Source organism: Mercenaria mercenaria, chromosome 10 (assembly GCF_021730395.1).
Source record: "Mercenaria mercenaria strain notata chromosome 10, MADL_Memer_1, whole genome shotgun sequence".
Classification (NCBI taxonomy): domain Eukaryota; kingdom Metazoa; phylum Mollusca; class Bivalvia; order Venerida; family Veneridae; genus Mercenaria; species Mercenaria mercenaria.
The window spans coordinates 34,618,862-34,638,722 of record NC_069370.1 but is presented as its reverse complement, the minus strand read 5'-3'; the positions used below and the strand labels follow the sequence as shown (position 1 = coordinate 34,638,722).

At 34.8% G+C, this 19,861-nt stretch overlaps 1 protein-coding gene across 5 annotated transcripts in view; it reads right to left on the bottom strand.

The window, feature by feature from the left end:
- Positions 1 to 1,652: 1,652 nt before the first annotated feature.
- The window catches only part of LOC123559412 (uncharacterized), a 35,008-nt gene continuing 16,799 nt past the window's right edge, over positions 1,653 to 19,861 (bottom strand). For all 5 annotated transcript variants that reach the window (XM_045351198.2, XM_045351203.2, XM_045351201.2 and 2 more), the window contains exons 5-7: positions 9,800 to 9,986; positions 7,385 to 7,473; positions 1,653 to 6,969 (exon numbers count right to left, since the gene is read on the bottom strand). In XM_045351198.2, the coding sequence (XP_045207133.2) occupies positions 5,918 to 6,969; positions 7,385 to 7,473; positions 9,800 to 9,986 (1,328 nt within the window). In that variant the 3' untranslated portion in view covers positions 1,653 to 5,917. The remainder of the gene's footprint in view (positions 6,970 to 7,384; positions 7,474 to 9,799; positions 9,987 to 19,861) is intronic.

The window sequence follows — 19,861 nt, the reverse complement described above, 5'->3', positions numbered from 1 at the left end:
GTTGCTGTAATTTGCCAGAAAATTCAAAAGTCACTAATAATAAATATCATTTCGTCTTGGACATACCCCTAACTCAAGCAAGCAAGGTTTATACTCCGCGAGAGAACACATACACTAGTATATGAACGAATAACGTCCAAGTTTGTCAAATGTATCAAGACAATGGGCATTATGTAGTTTGTTTTTTCTAATATTTTAGCAGTTGTAAACGACTGGCAAGTTCTTCAAAGAGTATGTATGTGCTAGAGGGTTTTGGGTGTTCCCCTATTTTGCTTATTCTGTTTGGTACAGCGTCAGAACAACACAATGATAGGTCATGTGGTGTGTCTCTAGCTGCTCTCAGCGGAGGAGGACAACAGGTGACCCTCCATGCATTATTGCAAGCATGGGCGATCATCTTGGAAGAACAAGGCTTTTTCCGCAAGTCAGTCCGATGGCTTTCTCACATGAAAGAAATTCAACATCCTGTCTGATGTTTCGAACCTACAGTAGTTAGGGGCAATTGATTCGGAGCCAGTAGCCTTAACCGTTCGGCCGCGGACGCCTCACATTTTTGACAGACCCTCTTGCATATATACATATGTATATCTGGCATATATATTTGATTGTCATCTATTAATTGTGATTAACTGTACTTTGTAGACTATTGGAAAGTAGTCTGTTTTGAAATATTTGCCCTATATCTGAGTCATATTTTTGTCCTATTACAAAATTCATGTCACACGACATAAAACCATACAGGTAGTTTCCCTCAACAAATCAGGAAGTAATGAAGAAAGTATTTCGTCAACTGCGACGGTATCATGATAAGATTGTATGCATACCTGTACTACGATAAACACTTTTATTATTTACAACTGAGAAGTGATTGGTTCACTGACGTGTTTATATATTTCATACGACTATTCCCGCAACCAATAATTATATTTCAGACGTAAACCAGTCTTTCATAATATTAATATTTATTTCCCCGGGCGGGGCTTATGCTCTCCGTGACGATTTGAGAAAAGACATTGTGTCTGAAATCATTCGTCCCCACCTCTGATTCATGAGGGGAAGTTGGCAGTTATTTGTGGAGAACAGGTTTGTACTGGTACAGAATCCAGGAACACTGGTTAGTTTAACTGCCCGCCGTACATAACTGAAATACTGTTGAAAAACGGCGTTGAACCCAAACCAAACAAACACACGTATTCCTGTGCATTATGTAATATATACAATATAACTTTTGATATTTTATATTGTAGTTCTCCGTGGTCGTTTTATGTATTGTCTAGTTATCGATTGTAAGGTAGGGAATTCATGAGGCCATTTTCAGTGTTTTACTGATTTCCATTGGCTGAAAAGTGATTTTTAATTAAGTCATAATAACTGAAAAAATACACATATCTTATAAGAACAAATCATTAATGAAGTGAGACACCTGTTTAGTCAGCTCGTTGATCGAAATAGATCTAACCCACTTGTGACACAGTAGATAAACGTGTTTCGATGTATCTAAATTTAATTTAGATGAATGAACTGATTTTAAAATAGAATACGAGTATCTTATCTTCACCTGGGCCCGTATTCATAAAGCTCCTAACGAGAAAACTTATGAAAATCCTTAACTTTGTAAAATTTCCTGAACAACATAGCACAAAAGAAAAGTGTAGACTTTATAAGATTTATTGATAATCTTCATTACTATCCCAGACTGTATGTGACAATATTATTAGACATTCCAACTATCTCGACGATTGTCCACAAAAATGCTTTGGAACTTTTCCCTTAGTTAGTCCCTTAGGGAAAATTTTCCCTTAGGAGCTTTATGAATACCAGTCCAGATCCATATTGCAAATACCTAACTTTTTAAAGACTTAAATCTATATGCCAGGGACATGTTTTACAAAAGTTCATAAGTTTCACCCCATTTAAAACATTTTTTTCAGAATTCAGTGATGTCATTCATTCGATTTTTTGACAGATCTACTTGATTTTTCTTCGGTTCAGATTCTAATAGCCGAATAGTTAAAACGGACGTTCGTGAAACACCTTACTCCCTAAGTTCTAATTTTGTACTAAGAACGGGCCCAAGATACCTTCCCCTTGCTAAAAAAAGGCGTGTCAAATTCAGAAAATCTAGCGATTTGAATGTGGCCATGTTACCATTAAGTAAAATAGACAGATAGTCATAGATGTACTACATAATAAAATATAATCAACCCTACCTTAACTTGTGACATGCCAATATAAAGGGACAATGACTGTATAACGTTTTTGGAAAAACTAAGAAATAAAAAAACATCTACAATCTACACATACGTAGAAATTTGTAATACAGAGATGAAGTGTAACTACTAATGACTTCTAATTGACAACTTCTATTTTCAATAATCACTGGACAGTAAATAATTGAATGTTTATAACATAATTTTCAGAGATTTATTGAAATATAAGAGTGAAATATATCTGTTATTTTACCAGTGAAAAATATTAAATATATTTCTCACTTGTTAAGGATGTATAAAATAGGTAAAAAGAGAAAATGTGTTTGTTTAAAATGTAATATCAAAATATCTTTCACTCATGAACACCACATCTAACATTTTCTCTCGTCTCGTTGCTATGCCACTCGTATAAATATTGCATCTATGTTTACTCATAAAAGTTATTTCAACCTTACACTGAAACAAACAAATACCATATATACTCAGTTTAAATGAATCAGGAGTCAGCTATAAAACGGTTCAACGATTCGCCTAATATAAATATAGAGAATATTACATGAGTGTCTTTTCATATTGAATTTATTAAACGAGTTAAATAAAATAATAACATGCGAGGCTCTGCCGAGCATTTTATCAATTTTATTCAACGAGTTTGATAAATTCAATTTGGAAAGTCACAAATGTAATATCCTTTTTATCACATGTTAGTTTTATCTACCAAAACATCAAAAAATATTCTTTCTTAAGCTATTAAAAACAAGTTAAGTTGACCAACGTTTCCTGTATTTTAAACGACGACGACGTCAAAGGTTTATTACACTAGTGTATTATCATTTTTATGTGATGGCTTTATTACACTCCCGCGACGTCAAACATGTGATAAATTGTTTTATACAATCATTTAAAAAAAGAAATGGACTTATTTAATCTTGAAATCAATTCACAAATGGTGGAGACAACCTGGTTCATTTTTTCTCGTAACCATTTCTAAAAATATCCTCTCGATCATTCTGTTACGTATATGATACATATATAGCTTTTGAGTCCTATTCTTGTAGCTATATCACAGCTGTAAGCAGTGCTATACATCAGATGAAGTAAAATAATACTATACGCCTACATTGCAAGACTAGAACGAACTCAGAACCTCCCCTTACTAAACAAGAGATCACAGAGTGATCTTGGCGCCCACCACTGAGCAATTTTTGAGTGTTCCAATTTCACGACTAGCTGAATGTCAAAATCAAAATCATTTCAGTACACAACACTGTGCATGTGGTTCATGCATGTGGTCCAAATTTGAAAGCTGTAACTCGAGAAATGTGAAAGTAGGTCACAAGATCAATTTCAAGGTCAAAGTTCATTTCAGTATACAAAACTATGCATGTGTTTCAAATCTGGAGGCTGCAGCTTGAGTAATGTGAAAGTAGGTACTAGGTAAAAGTCAATGTCAAATTTCAATTCAGAACACAAAAATATGCATGTGGTCCAAATTTAAAGCCTGTAGCTTGAGAAATGTGAAAGTAGGTCAATAGGTCATTCTGAAGATCAAAGTTGATTTCAGTACATAAAATTATGCAGGTGGTCCAAATTTGAAGGCTGTAGCTTGAGAAATGTGAAAGTAGGTCACTAGGTCAAAATCAAGGTGAAATTTCATTTCAAAAACACAAAACTATGCATGTGGTCCAAATTTGAAGCCTGTACCTTCAAAAATGTGAAAGTAGGTCACTAGGTCAATGTCAATATCAAGGTTTTTTTCGGTACACAAAACTATGCATGTGGTCCAAATTTGAATGTTGTAGCTTGAGAAATGTGAAAGTAGGTCACTAGGTCAGTAGGTCAAAATAAATGTCAAATTTCATTTTGGAACGTAAAACTATGCAAGTGGTCCAAATTTGAAGCCTGTACCTTCAAAAATGTGAAAGTATGTCACTAAGTCAATGTCAAGGTCAAAGTTTCTCCAGTGCACAAAACTATGCATGTGGTCCAAATTTAAAGGTTGTAGCTTGAGAAATGTGAAAGTAGGTCACTAGGTCAAAATCAAGGTCAAATTTCATTTCGAAACACAAAAATATGCATGTGGCCCACATTTGAAGCCTGTACCTTCAAAAATGTGAAAGTAGGTCACTAGGTCAATGTAAAGGTCAAAGTTTTTTTTCGGTACACAAAACTATGCACGTGGTCCGAATTTGAAGGCTGTAGCTTGAGAAATGTGAAAGTAGGTCACTAGGTCAAAATCAATGTCAAATTTCATTTCGGAACACGAAACTATGCATGTGGTCCAAATTTGAAGCCTGTACTTTCAAAAATGTGAAAGTAGGTCACTAGGTCAATGTCAAGGTCAAAGTTTTTTCTAGTGCACAAAACTATGCATGTGGTCCAAATTTGAAGGCTGTAGCTACAGAAATGTGAAAGTAGGTCACTAGGTCAAAATCAACGTCAACTCAAGTCAAGGTTCATCTTGCCACTCAAAACTATATATGTGGTCCAAATTTGAATATTGTAGGTTATTGACGATTTTAAAAGCTTTTCCCTATGTATGTCTCTATGGACCATGTGACCCCCAGGACGGGCCATATTTGACCCTATATGGATAATTTGAACAAACTTGGTAGAGAACCACTAGATGATGCTACATTACAAATATCAAAGCCCTAGGCTTTGTGGTTTGGACAAGAAGATTTTCAAAGTTTTTCCCTATATAAGTCTATGTAAACCATATGACCCCCAGGGCGGGGCCATATTTGACCCTAGGGGGGTAATTTGAACAATCTTAGTAGAAGACCACTAGATGATGTCACATACAAAACATCAAAGCCCTAGGCCCTGCGGTTTTTGACAAGAAGATTTTCAAAGTTTTTCCCTATATAAGTCTATGTAAACCATATGACCTCCAGGGCGGGGCTATATTTGACCCTAGGGGGGTAATTTGAACAATCTTAGTAGAAGACCACTAGATGATGTCACATACAAAACATCAAAGCCCTAGCTATACAAGTCTATATAAACCATGTGACCCCCGTGGCGGGGCCATATTTGACCCCAGGGAAATAATTTTAATCATCTTGGCAGAGAACCACTAGATGATGCTTCATACCAAATATCAAAGACCTAGGCTCTGTGGTTACGGACAAGAAGATTTTCAATTTTTTTCCCTATATAAATCTGTGTAAATAATAGAAATAAACAAAGGGCCATAACTCACTCAAAAATTGTTGAACCAGTCTGATTTTCAGGGGTACACAACTAGGGTACAAATACATCATTCTGACAAAGTTTGGTCAAAATCCCCCTATTAGTTTCTGAGGAGATGCGATAACGAGAAATTGTTAACGGACGGACGGACGGAAGGACGGACGGACGGACGGAATGACGGACGGAAAACGGACGCAGAGTGATTTGAATAGCCCACCATCTGATGATGGTGGGCTAAAAAAGAACACCGACATCGAATCAATTGCCTCTCACTGCTGATGTTAGTTCGAAGCCTCGATACAAGTGTAGAATCAAAAATCAAAAATATAATGCATGACGCTCACTCAATAAAATAAAGTTCAGTCTTCCATCGAAACAAATAAATATCTATAACGTTCAGTCAAAATATTTTCGAAGAAAAACACTAGAACTAGTATGCATATATTTTCTGCTTTTACAGTATTATGTTGAACTGTGTAAGCTTCAACCTTTTCACCCTTGCACGCCTTTGTTCATGTTTGGTTATAGCCAGCCATGAGAGCATCCGTTTGTTTAACATCATCACATGTATCTAATACGGTCTCCTTATGGCTCTCTTTGCAAATAAGCGTCTCTCTTTCTGCTTTATCTCCATCGCAGTTCATTGTTTTCTTCTCGTATGAGCTGGTTGTTTTACGAGAATAGTTTCTTTGCTTATCCTTACCTTTCATGTCTGAGTAGTTTGTGTTATCTAGTTTAGAACTTCCATTTGATAACTTTGTAACATTCTCAGGTTCACGCTGAGAACATAACGAGCTATTGTTTTCCCTGAGGCTGACCGTTCTTGGTTTCATGACCATGCTCTCTGAATCAGGAATATTGAGAGCTTCTTTAGGCGTGTACGTTTTTGGAGATTCAGCGTCTATATTCAGATCATTACACTTTGGACTTATGTCCTCCCCTCCTACTGCACCCAACTCGCTGCCGTCATCAGTGTCACGTTCCTTTTGCATTGAATATGTCAAACTGTTAACCGAATTGTCATTTTTGGAATCTGTCCCGCTTACTTTAAACGTCCTCAGTTCAGTCTCAGTCATGTTCGGTGATGGGGACGAACTATGACATTTGCCATGATGAGGATTGAAAGGTAATATTTTTTCAAAGATAGCTCTTCCTATTTGCCTCATAATTTTCCACTTAGATTTTTTCTTCGTTCTTTGCAACTCTTCCTCGATTTTCAACCTCTGAAATTCAAGATCTATAGAAGATGGCATACTGGAGGACCCTTCTGGTTCGATAACTTCAATCGGTTCACCAGGTGGTTCAACATCATCATCGTAGGGTGGATCCTGTAGGTAATATTCTTTGTCTTTTTCAACCATTTTCCCAATTCTCTCTTTTATATCTGCAAGGAGTTCTACGTTTTGAAGTTTCTCGGCTAAAAGGCTGTCGCTGAGTACCTGCCACGTATGCTGTCTAGTCCCTTTCCTGAACCACCGAATACCAGCTATTCCTTTCAGGACATTGGGGACAGCGTTGACATTTCTCGTCAAATGGAATGGTATCAGATTTCCGTGTCCAGTACCTGCAAAATGAATTTGTATATTTGTTTGAGCTACTAATTGTGTGCGATTTGTTGCATACGAATTATATGAATTATGTCAGAAATATTCTATGTGATGTTTTAAGTTAATCAAACTAAAGTCTGAAAAGGTATCCAACAGGGAGAACATAATTTAAAATACTGCACTTCAACATGTAACTTGTATTCAAGTCTTTTTGAAAATAAAAAAAAATCGAAAGATATCTTAAAATATGTCCTTTACCACAATGATGTGTTCTCGAAGAGTGTATAAAAAAATTTGAAAGTAATTTTCGCGAATGCTTGGCGAATTTTGGACAAGTAAACATGTCCATTTCTTGACTGACAAACTCATCATTTCTTGACTGACAAACTCATCATTTCTTGACTGACAAACTCATTTTGAAATGATACTTACCATGATTCGCGGCGTAATTTACAGCAAACTGACAGATATGTGAAGCATAGAAATACTCCGACAACAAGAACACCACCTTTTTATCGCATCTGAAAACAAATATAAAGACAACCATTACAACATAATACGCATTTATATAACATTTAGCTTAGATATATAAAAGGAGCATTCACTGTTACAAAATTGCTATGCACAAAACAACTCTTGTTTAAGACATAATCGAATTTCTCAGTAAAATTCAACAGAAGTCGAAGAAACTTTAGAATTACGCACCTTTAAAGACAAAATTCATATTATTTTACTACCACATCAAATTAAATAACACCTAAACTATTTGCTATTATAAAATGGGTGGATACCATTCATAATAATACAAGGGTGTAAATTTTGATGTTTTGTCTAAATGTTCTTCTTCGAGAAGTACACGACAACGACGTTATTTTGGTTTTGTTGTCATTTTTCAAATACGAGTTGAAGTCATAAAATGAGTAAATTTATATGATGACATTGCTTTAGTTTATTCAAATTTTGAAATGTCAACAATACATTGCTCTGAGACTAGCTGAATTTCACAGAAATAACTTTGTTATTTTTTGATTATTTATAATTTTACGGTATTGGCCCCTCTTCCTATGGTATAACCCTTTTAAACATTACCGTCAAAGTCACTGTAAATTGTACTATATTCTTGTATGGCCTCACAATAGGAGAGATCGCCGTGACGTCACGCGTTAACATCTGTTTATCTGGTGGTTGGCAAAACAAATGATTTTAACACCGTTTGCGTATTGAATCAGAATTTTTAATTTTTAATAACTTTGTTGCTCATTTATGGATTTTCAAAATTCAAAAAGATTTGAAATACTAACAATCTTCATATTTTTGTATCCAAATATCTTTTTTCAATGAATAACCGTTTTAAATGACATATAATTTTAAAAGCGGCATAGTGATGTTCACAACCTTTAGAAAAACAGTGTAAGTTAAGCGTTCATAATTAATCCATTTTATTTCGAAATAACAATTAAAAGTAATCAATAAATTGCTTGTTTTATAACCTTTCCATTGATCAAAAAATTATTTATGTAATTTGTGTTTTAAGAAAGTTTAGACCGTTAGAAAAACATCACTGTTTACAAAAAACATGGACGGTCGGCTTCTGCCCACCCGATCACTGTCTTATCAGTTCTAAAAATAGAATTTGTATACAAACACGATCTCTCCTATTGTAGGCATAGAAGGACAAATGAGCCGCGCCATGAGAAAACCAACATAGTGGCTTTGCGACCAGTCATCCGCGCAGTCTGGTCAGGATCCATGCTGTTCGCTAACAGTTTCTCTAATTGCAACAGACTTTGAAAGCGATCAGCATGGATCCTGACTAGACTGCGCGGATGCGCAGGCTGGTCTGGATCCATGCTGGTCGCAAAGCCACTATGTTGGTTTTCTCATGCACGGCTCAAATAACAATTAAATCACGTATGTCATTGTGTAAGTCCTTCCAGGTTCTGTGGTGTCTTACCACGTTGTGAAAGTGGCTACTGTATAAACTTTTTTTCATATCAATTTCAAGAAATGTATCTAAGTAAAGTTTTTAAGTAAAACATATAATATCGGTTTCAAGAAATGTATCCCAGTAAGTTTTATATCTATTCTTTTGATATCGATTTCAAAAAATGTATCCAAGTAAAGTTTATAAGTCAAACTTTTAATATTGATTTCAAGAAACGTATCCCAGTAAGTTTTATATGTAAAACTTTTGATATCGATTTCAAGAAATGTATCGAAGTAAAGTTTATAAGTAAAACTTTTAAAACCGATTTCAAGAAATGTATCCAAGTACAGTTTATAAGTAAAACTTTTAATACCGATTTCAAGAAATGTATCCTAGTAAAGTTTAATGCACATAATCCAGATGATACATAGGTTTCAACAAATATTTGATACAGTTTAGTTTCATTTTTTGTTATTGTTTCAATGGTAAAAAAAATTTGCATTTACATGAAAACAAAGTGGGACCCCCTATCTGTGAACGTGGACCTCCGTGGCCGAGTGGTTTAGGTAAGTGACTTCTAATCACTTGCCTTTCACCGATGTAGTACTGTAGCCTTTCTTGTGGGGTTGAATTTTTTATTTGATAACCATCAAGCTGGCTTACGTAAGGTCGGTGGTTCTTCTCGTGTACCCATCTGTGCATTAAACAATGCCAGAGTGGGGCTCCTGGGGTCTTCCCCCACCATCAAAAAGCTGGGAAAGAAGCCACATGACCGAAATTGTGAAGGTATGACTCTAGCCCTAACAAAGAAAACTATCTGTGAACGAGAACGTTTTAACGGATTGACTGAAATCTAGAAATGACTTTTTCACGTGCGTTTGCAAGGAATGAACAGATGTAATATATGAAACTAAACTCACCTTTCATCAATTACTCGTGCAGTCGTGTCTAATTCATATTTCCCGTGCTTCAAATCAAACTGTGGCAGGAAGAACAAAGCGTCTTTATAAGCTGTCTTGTACAACTTGGTGATTAGCTGGGCCATCAGCTCGTCCTCGTCGGCATAGAGCAGGCAGGCTGTATACATAGTCTTCTTCCCTGACACCACTGGAATGCACAATACTTAGTATGTAACTATCCCTGGCAAAATATTAGTTTTGCTTAGTAGTGTAGGCACAGGGATTTACACTGAAAAATTGCCCTAGTAACATTTTTGAGGTAAACAAAAAACACTATAACAACACTACTGTCATACACATCTAGGGTACTGCGATTGCATGTTCATGTTGTACGAACTGTCCCGTACGACTGGATACTTAAAATAGTCTCAAAAAGTTGTCCTTTCAAAATGAATGGCATTTGCAAAGAAATGAAAAACAATTAAAATACGTTCCACCTAGTTACGTAAAATTGTAGAATTGCGACATTGTTGGAAATGCATCAAACAGTTCTTTGGTGAGTTTTTAAAGACGCTGAACTGTCCGAAAGTGTAGCCCCTTTATGCAACACTTTTCCGGAATTCAATGTATATATCAGTAAATTAACAATTGTTAATTAGAGCAATATACATGCAAAACAAAACAACTCTTTCTTTTTATGATTTGGTGTTGTTTAGTTTTTTCTAATAATATGGGGCTAACTGTTACATGAATTGATCAAACTTGACTATGTTTGTGAAACACTTTTTATTCAGATGTCGGAAGTTTGCTTTATTTGATCAAATTACTTCATATATTTCTGTATCTACACCACATTGGCACGTGTGTATGTATAAACCGTACTGTGTGTTATGTTTGAAATAGTACACACATAAAATATGTATAGCTAAGCACATTATAAATGTGCACTATCATTAAAATTGGAACTGTTTTTTTATTATTATTATAGTCTGTTATACATGACATTTAAGTGTTAATGTATCGATGCAAACATGATTAATATATATATATTCAGCCCAGATCAATTAATCAAAATAAACTGGATATCTTTAAAGGCCCATGAAGGATTATATACGCTGTTGTTACGATATCATTATTACGTAATAGTAGGTACTTGTGAGGTGAATAGTGGATGGATCCCCGACCGTAATTCACCGAGGACGGAGGCAAATAAATGGGGTTACCGTATTTGAGCCTAAAACATCTAGGAAGTGCTTTCATTGGTTAGAAAGTTAAATAAAACGCGGAAATATATCATTCTTATTAAGTTTATGTATTATTCAGCTATTAAGACGCTCGTGCTAAGTCGGCAAATTAGGTAGAACATTAAGTTTCAAAACCGAAAGTCGCGCAATAGAAAAGATTTGTAAAATAGAAGGGATTTATTGGGGGGGGGAGGGGGGGGGGTTAGCTTAAGTCGGTGTTAGGATGCATGCTGGCTTGCAATTTTAATTAATTCTCATTAACAGGCTTGATCAAACCGACTTTTTTATTCCTTTGCATGAATTCTGTACTTCCAAACTTTGAGTCCTTCCTACACATTTACTCATTGCATTCGCCAAAAAACTGTCAAACCGAAAACTACAGATGTATGGTTTTTGATATTTCGTATTCTATGACATCTGCCCTAAAACACTTCATCTAGAAGGCTCTTTAGATGTCAAATAAATGTTTCTGTCTGTAGATTTCTGGTCTATCTAGGTATTTTCAAGTCACAACTCTGACAATTTTGTATTCGATCAAAACATAGAGTTATGTAGTGATAAATACATGTATACAAACAGGATGTTGGGGCTGTGACAGACAACTTTGTCTTTCGGCATACGGTCCGTAAGTACAGGATAGGTATGCGACGAGCGAATTGTTTTCAAAGGGCGTAATATGGATAGAAATAACGGACACAAATCTACAGACGATGATTTTATTAAAAAATACTTCTTCAGAATATATAAAAAAATAGGACAAATATTCATTACATTTGCAGTAAATTACACAAAATAAGAAATATACACTGTAACGTATGACAAAATAATTGTTTTACAATTACCTTATTTCAATATCAGACATATAAAGACTACATTTTGACCAAACTTTGATAATCGAAATAAGAAATTCACTTGAGCAATATGAAATCGTCCGTTTGGACCTTTTAAACTTAAAATGTAATCATTAATAATCAAAAGTTTCCATAAGCTCAGAAAACATTAAAAAATATTTTGCGGCATAACAGATACATATCATTCTAAATAAAAGAGGGTTTGCATTGTTTAAAAAAAATATGCCTCTAAATGTTTATTACGAAATAATTTCTTAACAAAAAAAAACCAAACAACAAAGTATATTGTATCTATATAAAATACATCTTAACATCGATTTGATATCTTAGAAATATAGTATGAAAAACATCTACTGTTTATGCATATGTTTTCATCAATACGTACTGCCAAGCTTTCACTGAATAACTTAATAACTTCGCTTTTACTTTTACGAAACTGACAATTTGTAAAGAGCTGCCAAACATAGCTAGAACCATTTCAGAAAACAAACTCTTATCTCATTTTGAAGAATTATGATTAAACTGACATACAATGAAGAGAAAAGTAGGGGTCATATGACACTGCTGTGACCTGGTAGTACTACTCTTACTTGACTTTCACTTCATCAAATACAACCTTTTGTCCCATTTTTTCTACAAAAATGTCAATAAATACATCTACAATGAAATTTAAACAAAAACACCTTTCATTTAGATATCTGTGGCCATGATAAGTAAAACTTGTCCACCTTTATGCGACTAAACCAGATGGCTCCCAGGCTAGTTCTTTGTCCACAACAGCATCAAACAACGACCATAACGTCGCAAGATTTGTGTAAATGAATAAATAATTTCTTCATTACATTTTATTTTATTTTATTATGAATAAAAGTGATAGCAACTTGCTTGCAAAACTTCAACCAAATTTTCAAAGTCAGATAAAACCCATTTTCAGAATTAATTTCAAGAAAGACTTTTCTAACATGTGTACGTAAGAGCTTTTGGTGAGAAAGATGTCTTTTACGACTTTAAACAATTAATGACATAGTAGTTTGTTAGTTGCACACAAAACATTCCGCCGAAAATTTAACATTATTTTACAAGATATCCAACCAACTATCTAGCTTGGATACTTCCGTAGGTCTGATGACTGGGAAGTACTTTGTAAAGATTCAGTCCAATACATATATTTGTTCCCGAGATATAACTTGACAGTTAGCTGCACGCAAAAGTCGGTTTCATTGAGTCTGATCATAAGAGATAATGGGAAGGGCAACACCCCTCACGTCCCCTAGCACCGGCTTAAGTGGAATTCTATGATACAGATATTGAATGGACTCCATGATCCCGAAGAGTCAGAAAATATAACAACGGGGAGACTTCTTAAGTTGAGAAAGTATCATTATATGTAGTACTGAATTCAACCAAGAGATATCTAACTTGGTTATTTCAGAAGGTTGGATGATAAGAAAGCCTTGCGTGAAGGTCAATAAAATACATGCAATGGTTACGGAGTGCAAAACTTCAACGCCTGGGTGAGGAGAATAGATCAGTCGAGCTAAAATGACATAAATCTAAAGGCATGTGTGCTTAAAACAATTTGTAGAAGAAACTAACATTTTACGTGTCTGGAAAAATTATTATATTTTCCTTTAATTGAGCACTTAGAAGTAATTTTAGTTATGTAAATATCTGTAACTCCGTCATCAAATTAATAGGGATTTTTAAAGAGAAGTAAACAAAACTGATAATTATGTCATAAACATTTCAAATTGTATTTATTCTGCAAAAATATACTAACTGAATTAAAACAATTTCACATTAATTTCTGTTGCATAACAGTGATATGTGCGTTAGAATATTATATCAATCTGACTAAAGTACATATCCTATTACGCTACGCATAGGATCTGAAAACGACCTATTCATTGCCTCGTTCTGACGGCTCTTTCTCTAGCCAATCAGAGCCTAGCTTACAACATCTTGCAAATCTACATGTAGCATTGACTTTTGATATTTACAATTCTTATGTCGTAATGTATCAGATAGCCGGTTAGCTCAGTCGGTAGGCCACTTGCTTTGTAAGCGAGGGGTCCCGGGTTCGAGTCCTGGAATAACCGCATATTTTTCTTATCCTTTGACAATCGAACAAGTCGTCTGATTGGATAACATAAAAATAGCAATAATGGAAATCCAAAATATACAGAAGACGAATGTGAATAGGCCGTTCTCTGATCTTCGTTTAGAAGATCAAGTACTTTAGTCAGATTGAATATTATACGTTCATAAAAATTGAAAATGATTAGGAAAAAAGATAAGAAAACGTATACAATATGTGCAAAACTATATTTATATCTTGAAGTTTCTATAAAACGAAGTACACAATTCTATATAGCTGGCTATTAAAACAAGAGAGCCATGAAGGCCCTATATCGCCCACCAGAGTTTAGTTGCTTGCATGAACAAATTTCTTTGCTAATGCTTCAAGAACTAGGTAAGTAGGTCATGGTAAAGATTATTCATTATAACTACAGAAATATGTTAAGAAATATACAACTGGTCCAAATCTCTTTGCTGTAGCTTCAAAAACAAAACAGTAGGTCATGGTTAAAAATACTAAAGATGTGTATGAAAATCTGTATCAAACATTATACATGTGGTCCATATTTCTATGTTATACCTTCAAAACCAACAAAGTAGGTCAAGACTATTCAATAAAACTTATACAGGTGGTCCGAATTTCTACGCTGTAACTTCAAAATCAAGAAAGTAGGTCAGTAGGTCATGATTTAGACTATTCATGATGAGTATTGAAATCTGTATCAAACATTATACATGTGGTCCAAATTTCTTTGCTGTAACTTCAAAAACAAGAAAGTAGGTCAGTAGGTCAGGATTAAGACTATTTATGATGAGTATTGAAATCTGTATCAAACATTATACTTGTGGTCCAAATGTTTTTGTCATTGCTTCAAAAACAAATAAGTCTAAGTAAAACAAGGAACCATCCGGGCGTGGCCTATACTGGCCCCAGGGTCATGATTTGAACAATCTTGGTAGACAAACTACAAGAGCATGCCACATATCTGGGCATTATGGTTTCAGAAAAGATTTGTCAAAGGTTTTCCCTATATAAGCCAATGTAAAAACTGTTGACCCTGGGCGCAGTTAATTTTAACACCAGGGTCATGATTTGAACAAACAAGCTGACGACTAAACAATACTAAATACCACATATCTAAGGTCTAGACATTATGGCTCTCGACATGAAGAGTTTTACAGATTTTTCCTATATAAGCCAATGTAAAACAAGGGCTCCCCTGGGCATGAGGAGATGTTGTTTAAAGAAAAGTGTGGACGGACCGACGACGGACGGACGGATGCCAGACGGTAAGCGATCATAATAGCTCACCCCGAGCGCTATGTGCTCAGGTGAGCTAAAAACGACTTGGGTTAAAAGAATAAAGATGCATTTTTATTGAATTCAAACGTTGTTAAAAAAATAAAAATAAACGTTTATTATAAAAGTATACTGGTATACTGTATCAAGATGGAATTCACTGCAATTTTGTGCAAACATGAAAGATAGCCTTTATGCATGTGTTAAAAACTGGGCTTTTTACATCAAATATCAAAGCTTTCTTCAGGTTTGACAGATTATGATACATAACTGATGATTATTTTTCCTTAAACAAAACTTTAAAAACTCAGGTGATATTTTATAGGGTTTCATATTCATCCTGTTTCACCTACTTTCAATCAGCAGATAATAGAAGTTATACAAAACCTTCCGAAAGTAGAAACAATATGAACCTTTAGCCTGCTGGCGGCAAGTGATTCTGCCGTTGCGACCAGTGCAGTCCAAGATAAGCCTGCACATCCGTGCAGTCTAGTCATGGTCTGCACTGTTCGCTAGTCAGACAGTTAATATTCAGTGAACACCCCTTTGATAGATAAGTGGTACTGCCAAAACTGAATGATGGACCAACCCATTTTAGAAATTTAGCAGGTTAAGGGTTAACACCAGGTAAATAAAAGATGATCTTTTTTTTCTGTCTTAGGCAAATCAGATGTTTCAGTCCCGTGGAGGCGGAAACATAATCGTTGTAAAATGCAATACAAATACAAAACTCAACCAGAGCCGAAACAGGAAAATATATTGATGACATAAAACCATTAAACACTTCACGAATGCTTCAATACAATGACAATGGTATGCACTTTGATACTACAACTGAAATATTATAATATTATCAATAATTTGAATACTAGATATGTATGCTGTAAACACAAATCATTTCGTTACATACATTTCTCTATATTTGTTCTAGCTTTCTGAATAGTATCGTAGAAGACTATATATAAAATTATAATGGTATTTTCATATGTATGCTGTTAGGTATATCAATTGTTCCTAATATGAAAGCAACATTTCTTTGAATGTAATCCCCTGAACGTAACAAAACAATTTAAGATAAAAACAGAAAAGATATAATCTTGCTATGCAGCTCCTATGAGGTTCTTCTGTGGTATTTTAGCTTATAGGGCTACGTCCTTGTTCAACATAAATAACATTCTAGCATGGCTCGATTTTTGATTGTCAGTTGACCAAAGAAGGTCAAGCTCGGATAAATGAATCCCAGCATAATTTCTATTACAATATTTCAATGAACATGTAAGAATGAAAACAATCAATCAATCAATTTGTGATTTATCGTCTGATTTACCACGGTTCATCGTTCAGATGCTTAAGATATTTAACCATTCGCGCTAACGCCCTCGTGATTCAATTCCTACGCATCTGAACTCTGAACCGTAATACATCAGACGACAAACCACTCTATAGCTTAGATAACTTGTTAAATAACAATGCAAGTAATTAAAGTCCTGGTATATATCAGTTAGAAAACCGTGTCATTTGAGCAGTTAGATGTAGACAAGTTTCATATTTAATATTAATGAGTCAACCAATTATATAGAACATGTAAACACTTCGTATACTGACAGATCATTGTAGGGACAATAGATTTGCTCATTAATACCAATAACAAATAATTGTATCTGCTCAACTGCCACATTTTCCTGAATGGTTAGTAAATATCCTTGACCTGAATCAGTTCAAGTGCATAAAATATCTACGTCTATACGACTTAACAGTTAATTAATATACATACATCACGCTTTATATACAGAACATCAACCTCAACAAGCTTATATACATAATTAGAAATAAACATGTACAATTAACAACCAAGAATATGATCGCAACGACCTTCCTAACTAAATCAAAACTGAATTCGACTTTAAACGGAGTTGAAGGCTATTTGCCCGAGGTTTGGGTTGAAAATTTTCAACATGTTCATTTCCACCAAGTTTGTTAATATGATACTTAAAAACGACAAAATGAATGAAAATAAGTGTTAGATAACGGTAAAATGACAAAAAGAATGTTGACTTTCTCCATTATACTCCCTTCTGTACAACTTTCTCGGTGATTCATTAGGAAACCTTGCGAAAAACATTTAAAAATATGTTTGTAGCACCGGTAACTTTCACAGTACCCATATTTTATTAATTTTTGAGATTTTTTTCGCCTAAAATGTGTGAACGAGTTCCTTGACAACCGAATGTGCACTGTGTACATTAAGTACGTTCGCAATTATTCATACTCTTCTAAGAAAATATAAGAGATTCGAAGTATAAAAAGCCTTCATAGATTCGTCATAAACTACGTAACGCCTACTGAATTAGTTATAACTTGATGTGGCTACACTATGCATACGTGTTATCCCCCCTTTTTTCCAGTAGATCACTTAAACCTGAATAGCTAAACATTTCAGCTTCCTGAATTGACGCGACGATGAAAAAAAAAATAAAAAGCGTCAGTTAAGTTATGAAAACCAGAAAAATGCCAGAATTGCTTTTATGAAATATAACAGCTTGTCGTGATCTCTAATATGAGAAAAGGGGAAATGGGCCTTGATAATTATGTCAATAATCAGGCTGATGTTCATTTTCATTGTAAAAAAGAACAGGCAGGTAACCTTATTTCTTCTTGAGGCACTTGAATAGTTCATGTGTAAAAGTAAATAGTCTAGTTTCTCAAAAGTTAGCAGAAAACATCTTTAGTCTTTTTGTCAATTTAATGTTTATCTACGTGCAAAGTAAGCTCAAATTATCTCTTTGGTGGTAACTCAATTGGGGGCTGATGTGCAGTGGACGGGAGAGGGGCACGTCTCCTCTGCCGACTCGAACCAAACAGTCGACGAAATATTTTCTTTCTCACATAATGTCTGACTCTTGTCAAATTTGATTTCCTTCTCACATATCCCATCTGTTCAAGTGAAGACAATGATTTCGACATTAAGCATTCTTCTTCATCGGGATTAAAATGCCGAGAAGACGGGTCATCGCTGTTCTCAACTTCCGGTGGCGGATCATAAACTGAAATTGGTTCCCCAGGAAGAGGCGTGTCTTCATCATATGGTGGGTCTGAAAGGTAGTATTCTGAATCTTTCTCAATTATGCTATCCATTCTTTCTTTGAGCTCTTCAAATTCACTTTGCGGCATTTTTCCACCAAGCAATGAATCAGTCAGCATGAGCCAAAGGTGTTTCCTAGAGGATTTTCGGAACCATCTGATGCCCGCAATGCCACGAAGGACCCTGGGCACGTGTTCGTATTTATTGGTTAAATTAAATGGAATCAGATTTCCTTGCTCCGTGGCTGTAAGGGAAAATGATAATGACTTTGTCTGAAAGTATGTCTACAATTTATGGGAGCATGTTATTTATATTTGTAAGGCGCATAGCATTATGATAATGTTGGTATGTAGAGATCTTTAATGCAATGACATATTTCAGAGCTAGAAAAACTGTAAGATTATATATATAAAAAAAACAATTAAAAAACATTTGTTCATGAATATCAGTCATTTTCACTAAATATATTTTTGGTGTGTTGGAGAAAAGAGGTTGGGGAGGAAGTTGCCATTATTAGTCTTCGTAAAAAGTGCAATATAAATCATTTATTTATGCGATTGTACTCACATGATTCCATTTCTTTGCAGAACTGAACTGTAAATCTACACACACTAGATGCAAAGAAGTATTCTGATAGAATGAATATCACCTTGCCATCACACCTGAAACAAAAATATCAAAACACTGCTGGAAGAGAAAATAGGCATTAGCATGCGGGTTTTTCTCGTGAAATGTCCGCAAGAGAGAGCAATGTAAATCAGAATATTGTATGTTTTGGCATTCTTTATTTAACAGCATAAAGAATAAAGAATAATGTCATTTAAAAAGTTAAGTTTTTCAACAAAGGGGTAATGTACTCTGAAATAGTAAGTTTATTTTTCAGCAATTTGATAATATCTAAATATTTCAATTTTTCATCAGGACAATTGTGAGTAGCATACATTCTAAAATATTTAAATAAAAACAAAATATTCCATTCTGAATTAACATTTAAACAAGTGATGTTACGAAAAAGTAATTAATTTTTACCGTTCCTCGTTAAAAAGGACACATATATCCTTACCTTTCCTCTATGACTTGGGCAGTTGTCTCGTAGAGAAATTTTCCCTGCTTCAGATCAAATTGCGGGAGGAAAAACAAAGCTTTTGGATAAACACTCTTATACAACTTCGTGAATATTTGAGCCATTCCCTCGTCCTCGTCGGCGTACACCAAACAACATGTGTAGTACGTCTCTCTTCCGGTAACAACTAAAACACGGGTTAGTAACGCCTGTTACACGGCATGGCGAATAGCGGAACCCTTATTGCTAAATGACTGGCATTTTGGAATACGAGTGGGAGCATGTTACGAGGGTGAATGTGAAAGAAGTCTGAAATGCTTCTTTATCTACCTGCACTTATACCTCTTCAGCATTCACCCTCAAATTTGAAGATAACAAAATAAGTCATGATCTATTGATATTGAAAATGTAAGAGAAAATTATATAGTAGCTTAGTTTCTTCCTGATGATGAAATATGAGAAAA